General features: G+C 44.1%; 1 protein-coding gene across 8 annotated transcripts in view; it reads left to right on the top strand.

The window, feature by feature from the left end:
• Positions 1-20,201, top strand: part of IQSEC3 (IQ motif and Sec7 domain ArfGEF 3) — a 150,485-nt gene that overhangs the window by 121,603 nt on the left and 8,681 nt on the right. For all 8 annotated transcript variants that reach the window (XM_079992246.1, XM_079992241.1, XM_079992247.1 and 5 more), the window contains 5 exons: positions 10,175-10,297; positions 11,366-11,532; positions 11,993-12,132; positions 14,404-14,529; positions 18,407-18,506. In XM_079992246.1, the coding sequence (XP_079848372.1) occupies positions 10,175-10,297; positions 11,366-11,532; positions 11,993-12,132; positions 14,404-14,529; positions 18,407-18,506 (656 nt within the window). The remainder of the gene's footprint in view (positions 1-10,174; positions 10,298-11,365; positions 11,533-11,992; positions 12,133-14,403; positions 14,530-18,406; positions 18,507-20,201) is intronic.

Genomic DNA, 20,201 nt, shown 5'->3' with positions numbered 1-20,201 from the left:
AAACTGCTCTCCCTCCTCTGCCTTCTCCCCACCCATGTGATCTTCTAGATTGTAGCCACAAGGACAGCTCCTGTGTTTTCCTTTTTTGGCTTTTGTGCCGTGCCTCATTAATATACAGGCACTCTAGAAACCAGTCCCTCAATAAGGCCGCCTGCCTCATCTCTGCTTCCTCCACTGCCCAGACCTGCCTGAGAGTTGGGATTGGGTACAGACTTCAAACGAATGGAAATAGATCCATAGCAGCCTACAATTTGCAGATCAGGAGACCTCACTGCTTCCCCAGGACCAGGAATTCCAAAGCTCTGGGCTGCTTCCTTGTCTTCTTTTTCGCTTCTCCCCTCTCTCTTTGCTTGTTTGGTCCTGTGTGGGGAGAGGTGACTAGAGAGTGTGCAATAACTTGAGATGGGTGAATCTGTCCATTTTGGTTTCTTCCAGTTTCTCATCTTTGCAACCTTAAGTTCAGTTCAACCTGTTTCTACATCAGATAGCGATTTTTTTTCCCTTCCAAAAATACACAAAAAATCTATATGCATTATTGTGTGTGTTTCTCCGGTATATTCATTTTTGTATGCAATTTGGCCTATATGTGCATTTCTGCGAACAATTCCCCTCTGATACAATCAGGTTTTGTATATTATTTTCATTAATATATTCATTTGGTTTGAGAAGTGCATCACAAAATCCAGAAAGGTGTGAATTTTGAAAGCTTAGCTGTGTTTTGATGCACTTGCTGGTGCAGGAAGTATGAATTAGATAGGTTCACATAGGGGAAAAACCCCCAGATTGAATGAATTTATTCCCATTAAGAACTGGGAGAGAGCTGCAATGAAGAAAGTACACAGCACATGGCATGCTTAAAACATCCCCATCCCATCTACCCTACATGTCATAACATGAGCCCTTTCTTCTCGATGCATTCACTGTCGATGGACAGGCTTCCTTAAGAGCAACACTATATGGTTTCACACACACACATTTCCCCTGCTCCAGTAGCCAAAGTGAGGGCTGCACTTACTCCCAGAAAGAGCCTCTATTATGATCAAAAAATAATCATAACTCACAGAAAAAGAGGGCCTTTCAGATGTGTCTGTTGAGATGCTTATCTCCAGTCATCCAACAGAACTGCTTTCCATGCAAGCTATCCACCAGCACTGCTGGAAGGCTTTGGTTTTCCTTTTTCACAGTAAACCCAAAGAAACTGGCTGTTTGAGCCTGTAGTTGCTCCAGCTGCATGTGATAATGTGATAATGGCAGTTGCTCATTGCAAATGCACACAGTTCCAAATCCACCACGGTTCTTCCCCTGCACTCCCCAGTTTGAAATTATTTGTAATTGCATCGTCTTCCTGTGCCTGTCTAGCTTCAGTCTTGTATGAACATCGCCTGAAATGTGTACTGGAAGAATTGATCCAGCTAGTGCAGCCCTGCTAGATTAATCAAATCAAATGAGTGAATGATAGAATCCCTTTTAGAGAAGCTGTGAAACTCTCCATCGTGTGCCCCTGAGAAGGCTGACCTCCCAACGGTCATAATAAGCCCCTGGCTTATCTCCGATGTTCTAATATAGTAAAGAGGTTTCAAATTACTTTTGGGTGTGAAGAGCTTGCTAGAAACCTGCACAAGGAACTGCACTAATAAGATTTGATAGGCTAACTTGCAAGGGAGGGGCAATAGCTCAGCGGCCAATCACATGCTTTACATGCAGAAGGACCCAAGTCCTGGCACCTCCCTGGAAAGAGGGAAAGAGGGAAAACCCTCTGCATGAGACCATGGACAGCAGTCTGAACTGGCCTAGATGGACTAATAATCAGATGGACCTGATATAAGGCATCTTCCTGTTATTATCCTCTTCCCCCCATATTGCCAAAAATTATGAGTGCTTCCTATTGCTAAGAAAGTGGAAACAGACAACAAGGAAGCACACAACATCCTCTGCCCTCCTCCCTTCACTGGTGTAAATTCCTCCCTCCACCCTTCCCTGATTTGCCTAAACTATGGCTTAAGCATTACATCTGCAGTGATGCTCGCCATGGTGAATGCAGCTAAGATGTTTCTTAATCAGTGTGTGCAAACCCTTCAGTCTTTATTGTCACAATGGGGAACCTGGTTAGCATTAAGTATGGCTAGTATCTGTGCAGTTGTAATGGCGAAACACTGAGAAAGGAGGGGGAATACATGGCCAAAGGGGAAGGAAGGAGGGGAGCGACAGTGACCTGTGTAGCCCACTCTCAATTTCTTAAGCATGGTTGAGAGATCAGCTCCGTTATGCCTGTCCCACTGTCATTATCTCTATCCATTTGCTTTCCTCCGCCCTCCTGAGCATCCTTCTATGCCACTGTTTTGTTCTTGTCCATCTATCTTGCCCTGATTCCGTTCACCTTTTGTTCCTTATGTTTTGTCTCAAGAATGTCATACCCTCCCCGTTCATTCATAAGCTCCGCTGGGTAAGCAGTGGACGGCTCGTTCCGTGAATGGAGCTGGCAGCATCACTGGGGGTGGGCTGTTTGTTGTGCAAGTCGAAGGATTCTGGGAAGGTCAGGCACAACTGTCGTCTTCAATTTGTTTCCAAAGCGAGTGTTATTTTTCTGAATGCAAGAGGCATTCTGGTGAATGGGAGCAGGTTGTTTGTTAGATTGGGGGCAGTATGCTCTGATCTATTTTCCTGGAGGGCGAACTGGTCTCCTTACTGTCCAGAGCTTGCAATTCCATTGTTTCCACTGAGAAATTGGCAGAAAGCAGCCGATCAGACTTTCAGGAAATGGACGTGCCGTCCTGCCTCTTTTACGCAATGTGTAGTCGTTTGTTCAGGACGAGCCTTGAAGGGGGTTCGATGAATGAGCAGGTGTGTTATGTTCTTTCTCAAAGGTCACAATGACAGGAAATGCTTTCAGCTCTCCCAGAAATATATAATAGTCAAAATGTACCAAGTAGCAGAGGAACATCAGAAGAGCCTGCCGGATCAGGCCAGTCCAGCATCCTCTTCTCACAGTGACCAACCAAATGCCTGTGGGAAGCCAGAAAGCAGGATTTGAGATCAAGAGCACTCTCCCCTTCTGCTGTTTCTAGCAACTGGCATTCAGAAGCATTGCTGCCTCCAACTGTTATGGCAAAGCGTAGCCATCAGAGGCAGGAGCCGTCAATTGCCCTCTGCTCCATGAATTGGTCTAATTTTCTTTTAAAGTTTGACTGTGTGCAGCATGAAGAAGCTCATTTGCTGTTGCCTCATCTAGCTCAGAGACTGTGGGTTAAACCACAGAGCCTAGGGCTTGCGGATCACAAGGTCGCCGGTTCGAATCCCCGCGACTGAGTGAGCTCCCGTTGCTCGGTCCCTGCTCCTGCCAACCTAGCAGTTCGAAAGCACAAAGTGCAAGTAGATAAATAGGTACCGCTCCGGCAGGAAGGTAAGACGGCATTTCTGTGCGCTGCTCTGGTTCGCCAGAAGCGGCTTAGTCATGCTGGCCACATGACCCGGAAGCTGTACGCTGGCTCCCTCGGCCAGTAAAGCGAGATGAGCGCCGCAACCCCAGAGTCGGCCATGACTAGACCTAATGGTCAGGGGTCCCTTTACCTTTACATCTAGCTCAGTGTTCCCTTTACTGACTGGCAGCAGCTTTCTGGGATATGGAGTTTCCCCAGACCTACCCAGAGATGCCAGGAACTGAATCTGACATGTAAAACATGTGCTGGTGAGCTGTAGCCCTTCAACAAAGGGCGATTTGGTGACTGGCTGGCAAATCCAGGGCTTTCTCAGCAGTCTCTCTACGAAACTCCTCACTTGTTTCAGAAAGATGGCTGAGCCTTTCCAATTCAGGAAGGCATTTGTTGTGCCTTAGCTAGATTTCTCTTGCTTGTCCTGGTGGTTTCATTGCTTTCATCGGGCTCTGCGCGTCTTGCCTTTTGTATGGGTTTTCGTCTTTTTGTGTGTATTTAACCATAAGCTGCTGTTGGAGCCCTGCAGGTTACAAATGTGGAGTAGATAGTTTGGAAACAAATTCATAAATAATCTTGACAGGTGCAAGGAACAAGTTCCCACTTCCCCCAAAGCATGGAGGGAATCCAGTACATCTGTTTAGGAAGGAAATGCCCTTGGCTTCGCGTGGTCATCGCCATCACAATGGAACAGCAATACATTTCTCAGTTCATCTCCTCTATGAAACCAGCAGCCTCTGTGGTTGAATGAGTGGTTGCCAGCCTTTGTTTCTTCCCCTGTGCCTTTAGCATCAGCCTGGCAGGCAGAAATTAAGGAGGCAAGGCTTTCCCCATCACTTTTCCCTATGCCAGGGACTGTTCATTTTCTGCATGTGGGACTGCTGTTAAACATACAAAAGATCCATAGCTCAGAGGTAGAACATCTGCTTTGCATGCAGAAGGTCCCAGTTTCAATCTCTGTCATTCCTAGGGAATGTCACTTGGGGTTTATCCACACCTCTGCTTGCTCTGCTGCTTCCTCCTGGTTTGGTGTTGAAATTGAACCACCGACTATGGGGTTTCCCACATATTGCTTTTCATTCCAGTTTAGCACTAAAGAGCGGGTTTCTCCAGGGGAAAGCAGTGGAGCAAAACCTAGGGACAAAGAAAAGTGTGTATGAGTCCTTACTGAAGACAATACTAAGCTGGATGGACTATTGGCATGACTCAGTATAAGGCAGCTTCCTATATTCCTTTCATCCAAATGCATCTATTTGTCAAGTGTGTCCAATAGCTGTTTTCCCTCTGTAGGTACCACTGTACTGATTTTGTCACTTCTGCAGAGATATCTTTGGGTTGGCCATGCCCACCTATTCAGTTTGGCGATGGGGAACAAGAGCAGGAGAAGGTTGTTGCCTTCAAACCCTTCATGGGGGCTTTTTGGGGGCTTCTGGTTGACCACTCCAGGAAAGAGGAAGAACACTAGAGTAGATGGACATTTGGGCTGGCCCAACAGGGTTCTTCTTACATTCAACGTTCACCTAAGCATTCCCTTATATTCACTCAAAACACAATTTCATCTGGCAAATGTTGAAGGACCTGGAGGTCTTGGCATTTTGGAGGAGCTTGACATGAATAATTGGGCCAGTGGCTTGGTGGCCAGATTTTACCAAAAGTCACTACATCTGTTACTCTTCAGCAAGTATTCTGAGTGAGTAAATGTTATTTTTACCTTTTACAGGACTGATTGTGTGATTGCTGTTTTAAGGGGGAGAGAAGGGGGAAATACCAGGAAAATCCCGTCTGCCTTAAAGCATCTTGGATTCACTGGAGAAGGAAGGAGGGGTGTGTGGTGGGTGCGTCACCCCCCGGGATGCTTGCCCCGCACTCAGCTTGTCCCGCCGCTGTGTGCACACTATGTGCGCCACTCCGGGTGCCAGAACAGCTAGCTCCACCTCCGCTTGGATTACTTAAACTAAAAGACTAAAACAAGCTTAGCTAAGCTTCCCTTTAAGCTGCAAATGGATGCCACTCTGCTAAACTCACAAACGTGAGGAAGGAAAGATAATATCTAATAAATATTTCCTCTCCTAGCATCTGTTCACATCCCAACAATTCAAACACTGTGCTCTTTTGCATCCGGTCTTCCTACCCACATTGCCCCACATTGCATATACCCATTCTTCCTAGGGGAGCAAGATGCATTGGGGAAGGTAGATTGGTGTAAAGAGGGGGCAGCATCTGAGTTGTTTGGGACCCCACTGTGGGAACCACTGGTGAACAGGGATGTTGCCTGAGCAACGTGAGGCAAGTTCCCCTTCCCCTAGCTTGCCCTGAAGTTGTTTATTTCAGGGAGGGAAGAGGGCTGTTACTTATTAATATCTTTGTGTCTTGTGGTTTTAAGAGTTTCCACCTGGCTGCCTCTCCTCTGTTCCCTTCTTGAGTGTGGGCTATGAGTTCATTTTGCAGACGCTTTTAGTGGGAAGCTGGCTCCCGTTGCATTGTCACCTGAGCGGAAAAAGCTTGGAAAATAGGTCACTGCGCTTGGCTGAGCACATCCCCGGCCCACAACGGTACAGCTGCTTCCTGCCTTTCCCAAACCCTTGCACTGTGAGCCTCCGGTGCTGCAATGAGTCCTGTTCTAGGTGCCTTGTGGCAGAATATGCACTGGCAAGACACTGAGGTTTCTTCTGGCGATGCTACCTGTGGGCAGAAGGACCAACAAGAAATTACAGTGGTTGAAATTGTGATGAAAGTGATCTCAGTGGCTCTGGATTCAAGCACAATAGAATTGTGTCCTCCCCCCCCCCCCATGTGTTTTAAAGCTCTACTGGCACTCAGTGTTACTTAGGTTTATTATGTGCTGTCCATGTAAACCTGCCTCCGCATTAAAGGGATGTTTGGAAAAGTAGAAGAGACTATATCCCAGGAGAGTCTTTAGTAACAATCAGCCAAACAGTAGCATCTGATGGATTTCAAGCTTGTGTGCAGCTGTTTGTCTGTACATTTATAAAAGCTCCATGCTAAAATCTGATCACTTGCTGCAAAACATACACACACACACACCGTCTTTATTTTGCATAGCTATACCTATTTGTTTGTTACATACATAACCAATACTCATGTTAAAATGCATTCTCTCTATGACTCAGTGCTCTATTTTTTCCTCCCTTCAGAATAATAATGCTTAAAACATCCCCAAAGGTTATTAAAGAGAGCACCTTTGGGATAATCCTGTCTATATTGTGCAGCTTCAGCAGTGTGGCTAGAAATGAAGGAAGAGGAATCTTGTTTTAAAGGGATTTATACATGTAATTAAGCAGTTCCAACCCAATCAATCTTTGCTTGCTTTTGAACCACCTCTTGTATCAAGCAGCTGCTTATGTCTGAACCACTTGTGTATTATTATTATTTTTAAAGCCCAACTAATTACAGGCAAAATTAGACATGAAATAATATGTATATTATACATATGATATGTATAAAAGAGCCAAGCCCTGTGTTGTCCTACATTTTGGCAGCTAGTTACCTTTCTTTCTTTCTTTCTTTCTTTCTTTCTTTCTTTCTTTCTTTCTTTCTTTCTTGTTTTATTTATTTATTTATTTATTTAGTTATTTAACTGCCCTTTATCCAAAGGGCCCAGGCAGTGTACATTAAGAACATAATTTACGCAGCATAATAATAAAAACATAACACACAGCATAATTAAACAACAATGACAACAACATTAGCACATACCAATTTAACAGGCCATAGATTATTTAATGGCTGATAGACTGGGTAAAAAGGAATGTTTTCACCTAAAGACACGTAATGATGGCACCAGGTGAGCCTCTTTGGGGAGAGAGCCACCACAGAAAAGCCTTGTTGTTGTGTTGTCACCTTCCGAATCTCTCGGGAAGGCAGGACATAGAGAAGCGCCTCGGATGACAAACACAGGATTGCGAGGGAAGGTCCTTAAGGTATTGAGGCCTTGAATTTTTATGTATCCATTTTTGTGCTGGTTACTTTAGGAAACCACACATGGGATGGGTTCTGGTTGAGGGTAGTGTCATGTGAACAATGCCCAGAAATCAGCCTCAAATTCACAGTAAACAACAATGTGACAAGCCCCCTTGTCTTCTTCACCTCTCTCTTGCTCTTGCATTTGTCATGAATAATGATATTGCTGGCAAGAAGAAGAAGTAGCTAGGAGACACTGATGCACACCCCCACCATCAAACTCAACTAGGCAATATATATTTTAAACCAGGGCTGTGCAGAGGCTTAAAGGTTACAGGATCTGCTTTGTTTTTTGATTGTACCCCCAAGACCCATTACCCAGACCCATAGGGGCCTAGGGGCCAGGCATAGATTTTGAATTAAGGAACATATCCTTGAACACCAGGAATTGGTTTTCAGCAGCAGACCTGAGCTCACAGTCCTTGCCACCCACAAACCAACTCCTGCTTTCTCTCCAAGCTTTTTTCTTTCTTTTTTTCCGATTCAGTGCTGTCTAGTTTTGGCATAAGAGTCGCCTTTTTTGTTTGTTGGAATTGTTAAACAAATGAGAGTCTTTCTGGTCTACTACAAAAATTACCCAGATATCTGCAAGTAGATCACTTCTTACTGCTTTCCTTCTGGGTGGCATCACTGCTACCTCAACCCTGCACTAAGGCTTTGTCCTTTGAACTATCTGTGAGTTGAGGGAGATGCCCCAACCATTTGCAGTCTCACACAGAGCCCTTTTCCTTTGTTTCCCTTAATAGCCCATCACCCAGTCTTATCACCTCACCAGGAGGCTAGCCTAGCTATTCTAAGAATTAGAAGCCTTGATTAAATTCTAACACTTGCTGGATCCAGGGATTAGAGGGGTCTGGCACCCAGTTTAACACCCCAAACTCATAACAGTACAGTAACGCTGGTGCCATTCCAGGCAAAATTAAAGAGAACTGCTAAGAACTCATAAATCTTTAGGTTACAGTCGTTAACCATGCCCTGGCATGGAGAATGCAGCCTCAGATGTTCCCTTGATGGAGAAGATGGGATCTATAGTCCCCATTCTGTTGAGTAGGCTTCAGTCTTTAATGGTGTCTTCATGCAAGGAAGCGCAATGCACTTCAAGTATTTATTTCTTTTTCTGTATTTCCTCCAATTTTTAAAGTCTCTAGGGGTGACTGCAGTGGTGAACCTGGTATTGATTAACTAGGAAATTTTCTGCAGTTATCAAAGCTAAGCATTTAGCAGCAAGAAGCCTTGATGTGACCCCATGGGAAGAGGAAGTGCATGTGTTAGTAAAATAAAAATAACAAACAGAGAGGAGGAGGGACGGGAGAGGAGGAGGGATAGCTCTTCAGTGCTCTTTCTCCTTCTGCAAGTATCCTCTGATCTGCCCCTTGAAGGGAAAAAATAAAGACTGTCTTGGGGGAATAGTCACATTGATTTTTTTCCCCTTTATACTTGAGTGTGGTATCAACAGTTCCTCTGGCACAGGAAAAAACCAAACCCAGGTCTCTGCAACTGGAGACAGATTATAGTTTTCTTCTTCTTCAGAGACTTAGTTTAGACCAAGTATTTGGACCCTTTTCAGTCCAGGGGCTGCATTTCCTCATGGGACACCTCTGGGGCTGTGTGCCAGTGTTGGGCAGGACCAGAGGCAAAGGTAGGTGGAGCAATGGATTTCAGCTTTGCAAGTTAGAGATATATGCAGACGGGTATACCCCTACACCTCTCTGCCATTCATACAGGCAAACAAACAAGAGAGATTATCAAGGAGGGCATGGAGTACAGAGTACAGACAGGGGTCTGTTTTGGGGGGAGGGGTGTGTGTTTCTTGGGGAGTCTTGAGGGGCAGGTAGAGAGGGCTGAAGGACTGTATTCAGCCCATGGACCTCAGGCTCCCCACTGCTGGTTTAGGGAGTTATTTCCACCAAAATTTGAGTCCACACATACGGCAACACTTTAGTATCTGTACAGCACTCACAGACTGTTCAAGGCACTTCACCTTAAGGCTGACCTGAAATGCCCTCTCCCCATTTGCCCACTCCTGTTTAGGATAGGGCTATAACTCAGTAGCAGAACACACATTTTGCATGCAAAAATCCCAAGGTTCAATCCCTGCCATCTCCAGGTAGGGTTGAGGAAATCTCTTGTCTAGAACCCTGCAGAACCACTGCCAGCCATTGTGGACCAGCCTTCCGCAACTTGGTGCCTTCCAGATGTAGTTAGGCTAAAGCTTCCAGCAGCTCCAGCTAGCATGGACAGTGTTCAGGTGTTATGGAAACCACAGGCCAAAATTCCCAGAGGACACAAGACTGGAGAAGGCTAGATGAATACTAGCATTCAGTTAGAATGTTGGGACTAGGACCTAATACCCTGGGGTTCAAATCCCCACTCAGCCATGAAGCTGACTAGGTGACCTTGGACCACTCCTAACCTTCTCAATCTATCTACTTCACAGGGATGTTGAGGAGGGGTTTGTGGGAAGAGGCATGCATACTGCCCTTCCCTACTTAGAGAGGAAGGGTGGGAGAAAAATATAACTGAAATATATATTCAGTAGACCCAAGGCTTTTTCCGAATGAGCTCAGATGTCAGCCAAAAGAGAGCAAGATACAGAAGCAAGGTGGGGTGTAGTCACATCTTGATTTTTTAAGGAGGGAATAATGGGATTCCTGCTGAGATCTTCCATGTTGTTGTGCTAGGCCTGTTTTTCCATTGTACATCTCCATGGAGGCTGTTATGCAGAGATGCTTGTAGTAATGCTGTTTGTTTTCTCCTTCCTTTAGCTGTGTAGTAGATGAGATGGACTTCTCTGGCATGGAACTTGATGAAGCTTTGCGGAAATTTCAAGCCCACATCCGGGTGCAGGGAGAGGCCCAGAAGGTGGAGAGGTTGATTGAAGCCTTCAGGTAAGAGCCACACTGATGTGGTAGAGATTGACAGGCAGCTGCTTCCAATGTTGGAGGTCAACTGTCTGAGGAGTAGCCAGGAGTTTCCCCTTACCCAAGAAAGAGTAAACCTATGAGTAGGTTTTAAAGGTTTCTGTAGTGAGATTCCACTGGGCCATGCGAGGTGTAGGGTCCCAAGATCTCATGAAGGGTGCTGCTCCTTCCCAGTTTTGTGGCTATGGTTGGTGTTGTGCTGCCCCACAAATCAGCCAGACGGCATTGACAGGCTCGCCAGATGTAAGCCATTCCTACAAATTTACAATTAGTATTTCATAAATGATGGGGAGGTCACATGTCAGGGAAAACCTTCTTAAACAAAAACATCTTCAGCAGGTGCCTGTCTAATTTCATTTGGTAATTGATTCCAGAGGGCTGGGGCTACAGCACTAACAGCCCTGTTTCTAGTGCTACACTTCTGAGGCGTGTGGTACTCTCGGCAGTACTACTGAGGCATGCAGAACTCAGACCCGTCTGAGAAGATTGCCACAAGCACACAGTTTTGTTGCAGGGAAGTTTCTGCACATTTTCAAATACAGTAAGCTCTCAACATACGCAGGGGTTATGTTCCAGGGATCATGCCTAAAGCCAAAATCACATATATTCAAAACACATTGGGTGCAATGGCGGGTGGGATTGCCAAAGTCTTTTTTCCCAGATTCCCATTTCTGTCATGGATCAGTTATTCTTGGGAAACAGACTTTTCCGTTTGTGTGCTTGTAGAACCAACTGATGCACTGCAAGCTGTGTATGTGAAATCTAACATGCTTCTTGGTCTTTTGAATCTACCTAAAGTGATTGGCTTGTTCTTTTATTCTGAGTTATAGCTCTGGGATTGTAGGCCCAACCACTTTGAAGCATTTTTTTGAAACAGTCAAGTGGTGTATAGATTTTATGGAATAAAATAAACTTTGGTGTCATCATTGATAGTCAGACTGTAAGTAATCTGAGGATCTCCAGACATTTAAATTTATGTATTAGTGGCATTTGATTTCCATTCATGTGTGTTGACTTTGTCTCCCCCACCTGCAGCCAGCGGTACTGCATGTGTAACCCTGACGTAGTCCAGCAATTCCATAACCCAGACACCATCTTCATCCTGGCCTTTGCTATCATCCTTCTCAACACGGACATGTACAGCCCTAACATCAAACCTGACAGGAAAATGATGCTGGAGGACTTTATTCGGAACCTCAGAGGTGAGGGCATTGCTTGGATGAGCCATAATCCCAGCGTGAAGTAGAATTCAAGCCAGAGGTAGATGCACATAACACCAAAATAACTAAAATATATGTACCCAAAGGGAGGAAAGTAGCACTGCCACCTCTGCGAGAGAGGGAGAAGAGCCTATTTGCATTGTTGATCTTGTAAATATATGTACATTTGAAATTGCTCACTAGCTGGTCATGAAATTGGAAAAAAAATTGCAATCTTACAAATTTATAGTTATTGCACCTCCCCATAATCTCTGGTCCAACAGGTTTGCAGAGGCGATTCTTCTTTGGCCGGAGCCCTTACTGGGACAGAAATATATGACCATGTGCATTTATCACAGCCAACCATGACTCTATCTTCTCTTTCTCAAGCCTCTGAAAAAGTACACCCCCTTGTAACTCAGGTTCATATTTTATCTCTGTTCTCATTGTTTATGCTTCACAGGAGTGGATGATGGAGCTGACATTCCCCGGGACTTAGTGGTGGGAATTTACGAGAGGATCCAACAGAGAGAGCTCAAATCAAATGAGGACCATGTAACCTATGTCACCAAAGTAGAAAAATCCATTGTTGGAATGAAAACGGTGAGCCTTTTGCCCATCACAAAGGCAATCTGCGTTACTGTTGTTGCTGTTGTTATCCCTTGCAATCGTGTTTGCTCCATGGTTACTTTTTCCTTATGAGGCTGCCTTGTGCCAGGTAAGTCCTGTTGGCCCAGTATTGTCCTTCTCGGGAATGGGGAACCTGTTAGACTCGATCAGCTCCCATCAGTCCTAGCCAGCATGTCAAGGATGGTGGCAGATAGAGTCTAAACCACGTCTGGAGGGGCAGAGATACAAACCCCTGCTTCGCACTGAACTGGCAAGGCCTCTTCATTCAGAGTCTCAGGATGAAGTCTTCCCCATCACATTCTGCTTGTGATCTTTTTAACTAGAGATGTCAGGGGCTGAACTAGGGCCCTTCTGCATTCGAAGCATGTGCTATTCTGCCACTGAATTATATGATTAGCCTTCTCTTTCTGACTTACGTTTTCCTTTAATGTGCCCATCTCCTCTTTTCTTTCTCTGCAGTGTTCTCTGATCTCATTTATAATTATTATTTTTTCACTTCATTATTTCTTTATTTTGTTTGCCCTTGAAAATGGTCTTGAGTATGTCTCTCTGATTTTCCGGGCAGCAATCGTTTTTGCAGACCCTGCCTGCCTTGTAACCTGGAAGCCAAGTCCATAGGAAGGCACGAAAGGCTGAAGGTGTCTCAGGGCCCATCTGTGTGTATAGAGACCACATGCACCTGGTGTACAGGGTGGTGGGTTCTGCAAAGGGCCTTTTAGTAGGTGTGGGGTATTCGGTTCACTTTTAATTTTAACAAGAGCCCACCTAAATCACACTTCCCAAAACAATGCACAAACCAACATCTTTTGTTAATTGCACTTCTCCAAATTTTGCAGCGTGGTTCTCCAACCTGAATAATGTGTAAAGAAATGGGAATGTTTGTGGGGGGGGGTAAGTGTGTGTAAATATGCATTTATTAGTAAAAATAACATATGAAGTTGCATTGTTTTAGGGACGATTATTTCATACTAGGCCAAATGCATACAGAAATTTATCAGTTAGAAGAAACACACATTAAAATGCTGACAAATTTTTGTAAGGACTCCCCCCCCCTTAAAAATTCAGGCTAATGAGGAAATAGGGAGAATTGAGCTTAAAACTGGAAAAAATTGAGAAACCGAGAGAAGCTGAAATGGACAGATTTGTCTACCCTTTCTGGGAGAATCACTGTGTAGATATTCCTGTGACGATCCAGCTGTTCTCCCTCTGATTTCTAAGCCATGAGCGGTAATTAGTTAGTTAGTCCTCCTTGCCCCTCCTGAAATTAAGCTTCAGCACATGTAACTGCATTTTACATATACATTATGCCCCCCCCCTTTTCCCGTCTCTCTCCTTTCCCTGTCCTCACTCTTTTGTTTTCCTTTCATCACAATTTAGACCATAAACTCCTTGAAGCAGAGACCTGTCCTTTTTTGCTTATGTTATTCTGCAAAGTGCCATCTGCAGTGACAGCCCTGTATAAATCACTCCCTCTAATAGTGAACTCAGGTGGTGAGTGCCAATAAGACTGGAGCCAAAATGGGGCCACTGAGAAACAGAAACAGGAAGGTAGCGGTATGCTTGGAAGGACTCTGAGGTTTCCAGAAGCAGAAAAATACATTTTAAAACGAACAAACTTCTAAACAGTCCGCAGAGGACTACGTGTGCTCAGTAATCATAGGACATTGTGAGTCTTGCAGAAGAGAAAAATGGAAAACCTAGCAGTGGAGAGTCGAATGGCCTGCTGGGAGAAAATGGCTGGGAGGAACTCAGGACAGGAAATGCTCCTTTAATGAGGGAAGATGAACCCTGAAACACTTTGTTGCTGATTCCACTTGTGATCCATAACAATCAACATTGTCATTTCAGTTTCTATTTGCTTCTCTGCTGTCATGGGGGCTTAAAAACTTGCTTTCCCTTCTCCCTCCAAGAAAAGGACCACACTTAGCAGACTTTGCATCACAGGCCCTATTATATTTTTGTGCTCATGCAAGCACCAAGGTCTTCCAATTCCATCAGGTGTAGCGAGATACTGCAGATCAGAGAAAGTCTTGAAATGAATGAACTCTGCCTGCCATAATTGTGAGAGGCTGCTCTGGTACATTCAGTGCCATTACGGAGCAGAAAATGTCCTGATGAGAACAGGCTGCAGGTGGTGGTGGGGCAAAGCCATTGCAAAGGCTTGCTTGAAGTCATTTAACATGCAGTTCTTTGGGGTTGGCGGATAAGGAAGGGGACTGTTTCCACTCCGTCTCTGTCTTCCAGGTCCTCTCAGTGCCACATCGCCGGTTAGTTTGCTGCAGCCGACTTTACGAAGTGACAGACGTGAACAAAGTACAGAAGCAAGCTGCTCACCAGAGGGAGGTCTTCCTCTTCAATGATTTGCTGGTGGTGAGTGGCCTTTGGCCTTGAGAATCACAGCATCGCAAAGGGACTTAGAGCCAGTGTTCAGGAAAAGCACAGGACACGCGACTCCCCTAGGACTTCCAGGTTGGATTTGATGTGAGGCGTTGCATTCTCCCTTACTTATGAAACTCCCTTCTATGTAGAAAGGTAGCAATCAGGGAGAAGGTGCTTAGATACCTTTTTATTTGTGATATGCTGGTTTTTCGTGGGTAGGAGGTTTGTTCTGCTGGTTGTTCTTTTGCTCAAGGAAGCATTCGGTCATGAAATCACCTACCTGCCTTCCAAACACTGCAACAAATGTGTTGTTGTTGTTGCTGTATGTATGTATATGTATGTATTTGTGCAGATAGATAGATAGATAGATAGATAGACAGACAGATAGATATAAAAATCAGTCTTTAAAGCCACCTTTTACTATGCCCCACCATGACTCAAAGATTACAATTACAGCACCAGCAGAGATGAGACAACAAAATGAAATACAGCCTTAAAACAGCAATGGATTTGACACTTTCTAAGATGAATTAGCAGAGTCTTAGCTTGCTATATAAGTTCCATCTCTAAGCGAATGTTCTTCAGGAAGGAGCCCCATAGTCTAGGTGCATGACTGAGAGACCACAGCCTCCCAATACACATCAGACAGTGGGTGGGGCAGGAACAGAGGCTTTGAATATGATCTTATTGAGCAGACAGGTTTATATAGGAGAAAGAACTCACAGAATAATAGAATTGCAGAGTTGGAAGGATCATCTAGTCCAACCCCCTGCAATACAGGAAATACGGAGTTCTCCCATATGGGGATTGAACCTGCAACCTGGGCATTATCAGCACCATGCTGTAACCAGCTGAGCTGTGCTACAGACCATCTCATGCTTTAAAGCTGAAAACAAGCAACTTGCACGGAGCCCAAAACTGAGTTAGGAGCTAGTGATGTGGGCATGGAACTGAAGTTGTATGCTCCATGTTTGCACTTAGTATACTTGCAGCTACCTGCCGAGCCAATTGCCAACTATTCATGGAAACAAAGGGGCAGGTATGGACTATCTGCGTTTGTACACTTTTGCAAAGTGCAAGCAATAACTTTGTGGATGCACACTCAAGAGAATCCGGTTTCATGTTTCCCTGCATAGTGAAAGGAAAAGTCACCGCAGAATAAAAACACATCTCCATCTTAATCCATTCTACTTTGTTTCACAGGAGCTCAGTGAAACTGATAAGTTAAAATCTCTGTGAATCTGACAAGGTTGATTTGACAGGACTCCCTGGAGAGTAGAAAAAGAAACACCAAAGCGTATTTCTCACTAAATTTCCTATGCTGTACATTCTGGTGACAGTTATCAGATTTTTTTAAACGGTGCCGTTTATTTGAGCCAAACTGGACTTGATGCAGTTAGCAATTGCATGGCATGCTTCAAACAAGTAAATAGCAGGTAAAGGGGGCATGATCCAGAACGTGATCATGATGGAGGAACAAGGGGGCTTTAACCCCTTGCTGCCTTCTGTCCTGATCCAGCCCCTTCAAAGATAGGTGTTGTCCCTGCAACCACTTAAAGCTTGAAACAGTCTCTCGCATGTTCTTCTAGTATGGATTTTATCAAGGGGTTAGGGAATGAATAATGTATCCCCTTACAAGACACTTTCATGGGCAATCCATTGTTTACCCTTCTGCACGCAAATAAATTAAACCCGGGGTTCTTTCCAGGCTGACTCTAGTTTAGAGTGGGATTCAATCACATGCTGGATAATTTGGGTGGTGTAATTGCAGTTGATTCCCTGAAAGATCAGGATTTATGCGGTAAGGAAAGTGGTGGAAAAAATACATTTCTGAAAACAAATTAGAATGGATTCTCATGGAGGTCTTTAAGCAGAGGCTTGACAACCATATGTCAGGAGTGCTCTGATGGTGTTTCCTGCTTGGCAGGGGGTTGGACTCGATGGCCCTTGTGGTCTCTTCCAACTCTATGATTCTATGATTCATTTTTTTTTAAATAATATTTATTAAAGATTTTCAAATATAACAGAAAAAGAAAAACATCCAAATTTAAAACCTAATTTTCATTGGCATCTTTCCAGGACTTCCCCTCCCCTCCCCCTCTTGTATTCCAATTCTTTCAAATAGATTCAACAAATTCTTACCCCAAATTTTAAAATTATTATCATTGGCCCAATTTAAAAAAAATATTTTCCCATCCCCTAAAATCGACCTGTTCCCTTCCACGAGTTCCCGTCTTTAATATGCAATACAGATTAAGATAAACAGAAAGATAAAAAAAAAGAATAAAATGTAATTTAACACCCTTTGGATTCCAAATTTCCCTCCCCCCTTTCCCGGTTGTGTTCCCAATGTCCGTCAATATCTACTGTCATCCTGGAGCTCCCACATCTAAACCACAGTCCTTCACCAGTCCGCTTTGCCGTCTTTTTATTAGTCTTTGCCATCTTTTGGTCATCTTTGGTTTCACATGTCCAATCTTGGAAGGAGTCTATCTTCCAACTTTGTCCAGTTCTTGTTATTCTTATTGTTCTTGTTGTTCTCTCTCCTCCTCTTTTTTTTTTCCCCCTGCTCTCCTGCACAAATGTTCTAATTCCAAAAAGCTTCTAATTCCTCTGCAGAGGCTTTGTTATTCAGGAACAAAACATTACGTCAAGTCCCTTCCATTCTTCAATAGATAAATCTATTGTCTCCTTTAGTGTGTAGACCTCTGTAGACAAAATAGTGTTCCATTTCTGCAGTTTCCCAGGCGATAAAAAGTCCTATTCAAATTCGATGCCAACAATACTTGTAGTGTCCCACAGCTCCTCTAGAGGGATTATAGTAACTCAGTTTCCTTCCCGATCACACCCAACAGTCAAAGTAACTTATTATTCCTTGTTTTAAACAATTTATATCCAATTTGTAACAAATGTGACCAGCAAAGTCCTCGTAACAAAGTTCTCTTTTTGTTCTTCCGCTTTGACAGCTCCTTTGACAGCTGTCAAAACCTCTATTTCTCCTCTCCCGGCGCTCTTTCAGATCGCTCCCGGGGTTTCGGGGGGGGGGGTTGCATTTTAATTCACATTCCACTTTTCTCCTCCAGCCCAGTCTTCTAATTTTCCATCGCGAAGTTAATAACTTTATCAAAAAAAGGTTACACTCGATCTTAGTTGTCAAATCCTTTGCTTTAGCTCCTCTACAACAGGGGGGAGGCTGACTTCCTTTTTGCACCTCCCCCGCTCGCTCCGAATTTAAATAGAATTTTCCCCCTTTTTTAATCCAAGTTCCAATTACTCACGGGTTATTCTTTTAAAGACCAAATTTTCAATGGAAGAAGTCAGCGCTCTCCGTCGAATGGCATGCGGCTTCGCTCGGCAGGGGAAGCGGAGGACTCACAGCACCACCACCCCCCCGTCATCCGCTCCGCAGCCTTTAAAAAGGCTCCTTCGCGGGTGGGGGGGGCGCAAACGGTGCCCGCCGAGTCACCATGCCCATGGGTTTCAGCGCCCATGGTTTTTGAGGGTCCCCGCGTCGCCGGCGCGGTAGAACCCAGCCCCTGCCGAGCAGGCTCCCTCCGGAGCTCGGAGGGAGTCCGCCATTCGGCGATGGCGCCAACCCGGAAGTCCGATTCTATGATTCATTAAACAGCCAGCCATCATCTGTGCAAATGTATCAGAATGAATGCCTAGTAAGCAGGTTTTCTGTAAGTGCCCTGGAATTATGACCACAGAGGACAAATGCTGTAGCTGAGAGTAACTCCCAAGTGTCTTTCCATGAGGTCACTGTGAGGGAACAAAACTTAGGGGTAGTATTCAACTATGTTTTACTCAGGGGCAGCCTTTGCTGTTGCATCTGAAAAGCTCTCTTCATATCTCTGTCCTCAAACAGATTCTCAAGCTTTGCCCCAAGAAGAAAAGCTCTTCAACGTACACATTTTGCAAGTCAGTCGGCCTGTTAGGAATGCAGTTCCATCTCTTTGAGAATGAATGTAAGTTTGTCACAGTTTTGGTCACTCGCCAGATGACACTGGAGGACAAGATTTATAGTGTGAATTTTTATACAGCGGTAGTAGTTTGATGCCTTGGGCTGGAAAGATGCATAGCCTGCTGCTTAATGAGAGAGTGGTTTGAAGTGACAATTTCAGTTTCCACCTGTTACCCATAACCTCTATATTTTGGCACCATGCAGTATTTGTGCAGGCACCTTAGATGTAAAAAAAATCCCACAAGCTTTTAAAGGGGAGAGGATTTCCCCATTGTACATTGCAGAGGAATGGAGCATGGCTTGAAAGGATCTTGTTGCTTTGACCTTGGTGCTATTTTATTGAGTACAGGTACTCATATAAAAGTATTATGGGTGCCAGCACAAAATAGCAGGAAGGTAAGCAGTGCCGATACTGTGTACAAGTGAGTACTGTCACACAAAAAAGTCCTGGTGTTTCTTATATCTATATGGCTAGTTTTGTTGGCTGAAAACCAAATTGCTAGGTATTTCTAAACTTTAAATTGCTCTGGAATGTTTGCATCTATGTGACATTTATGTTTCACAGGCTTCCCACCAAATATTACCAACTTAATCTTTCTGAGGTTTATTTTAAGGAAAACTCTACCAAAATCAATAAGCTGGTACCTTGGACACCAATGAAAGTTTAATAGTAGGAACATACAATATTTGTATGTTAACAAGGTAACACATCATCAAGCCACTCCAAGGCTATCCAGGATAATTTAATCCAATACAGTGTTTTTTGTATAAAGCTTGAATAGGGTGCAAACACCTTTTAGGAACCCCACATAGAAATGATATATTATCAGCTGATATAGCAAGCCTAATTGTGCTCTTAAGCAAGTATTGGAGCATAGTGCCTTAATGTTTTTAACTGTTGTAAGCCCCTTGAGTGATGCAAATGTAACTGCACTGCTTTGTTTTAAATATGTAGCTGGCAAAAAGAGACTCATGTATGCTGCCTTTGAGAATATATCCCCCTAACATTTAACTTCATCTATAGAAACAGACTGTGATATATGTTATACCAGACTGATAAATGTCTCTTGTTGCAGGTTACTCACAACATTCTCTCTGCCTCTCAATTTCTCCCAGATTTTTGTGGTTCCAAATTACCTGGGTTTTGTCATCAAATGGCACCAACCAATGCAAAAATGATCTGTGATCATTTTGAACTGGATTTCTGCAATTTGGCAAACACTAAGTCGTGTCAGTCAGTTGGTGCTTTTCTCAGCAGCAGCAAACTAAGCTCCCATGCCTTCTCTTGTTTGAGTCATACGCATAAGTGAAAGTATGTACTGAAATATTGTACACAATCATTTTTGACTAGGTGTTTGTTCGTACTTGGAAATACTTGGGCAGGTCGTTCCATGCACAAATCCATATCACCACCTGCATTATAGTGCTCAGATGGATGCTCCTTTTTGGTACACATGGAAATGCATATCGTCTTTCCATCCTGGGCCCTTTCTTCCATGGATGTGAGCACTTGTTCATATGCAGCACTACAGAATTCCCGCCCCCAAAAGTGTGCTATTTCAATTTGCACAGCTGCTTATTTGTGCGAGTTACTTGGAAAAATCAACATGAACAAACTGAGGCGATATTTCATATGCATTCAAAACAAAGAAGTGCAGTTTTAAGAGTGGCCTATTGCAGACTTATAGTGCAGTCTACT

The sequence above is a fragment of the Podarcis cretensis genome (genome assembly GCF_951804945.1).
Source record: "Podarcis cretensis genome assembly, chromosome: 10".
NCBI classification, from domain to species: Eukaryota; Metazoa; Chordata; class Lepidosauria; order Squamata; family Lacertidae; genus Podarcis; species Podarcis cretensis.
Note: the sequence above shows the minus strand (reverse complement) of the source record. Positions and strands in the feature narration are given on the sequence as shown.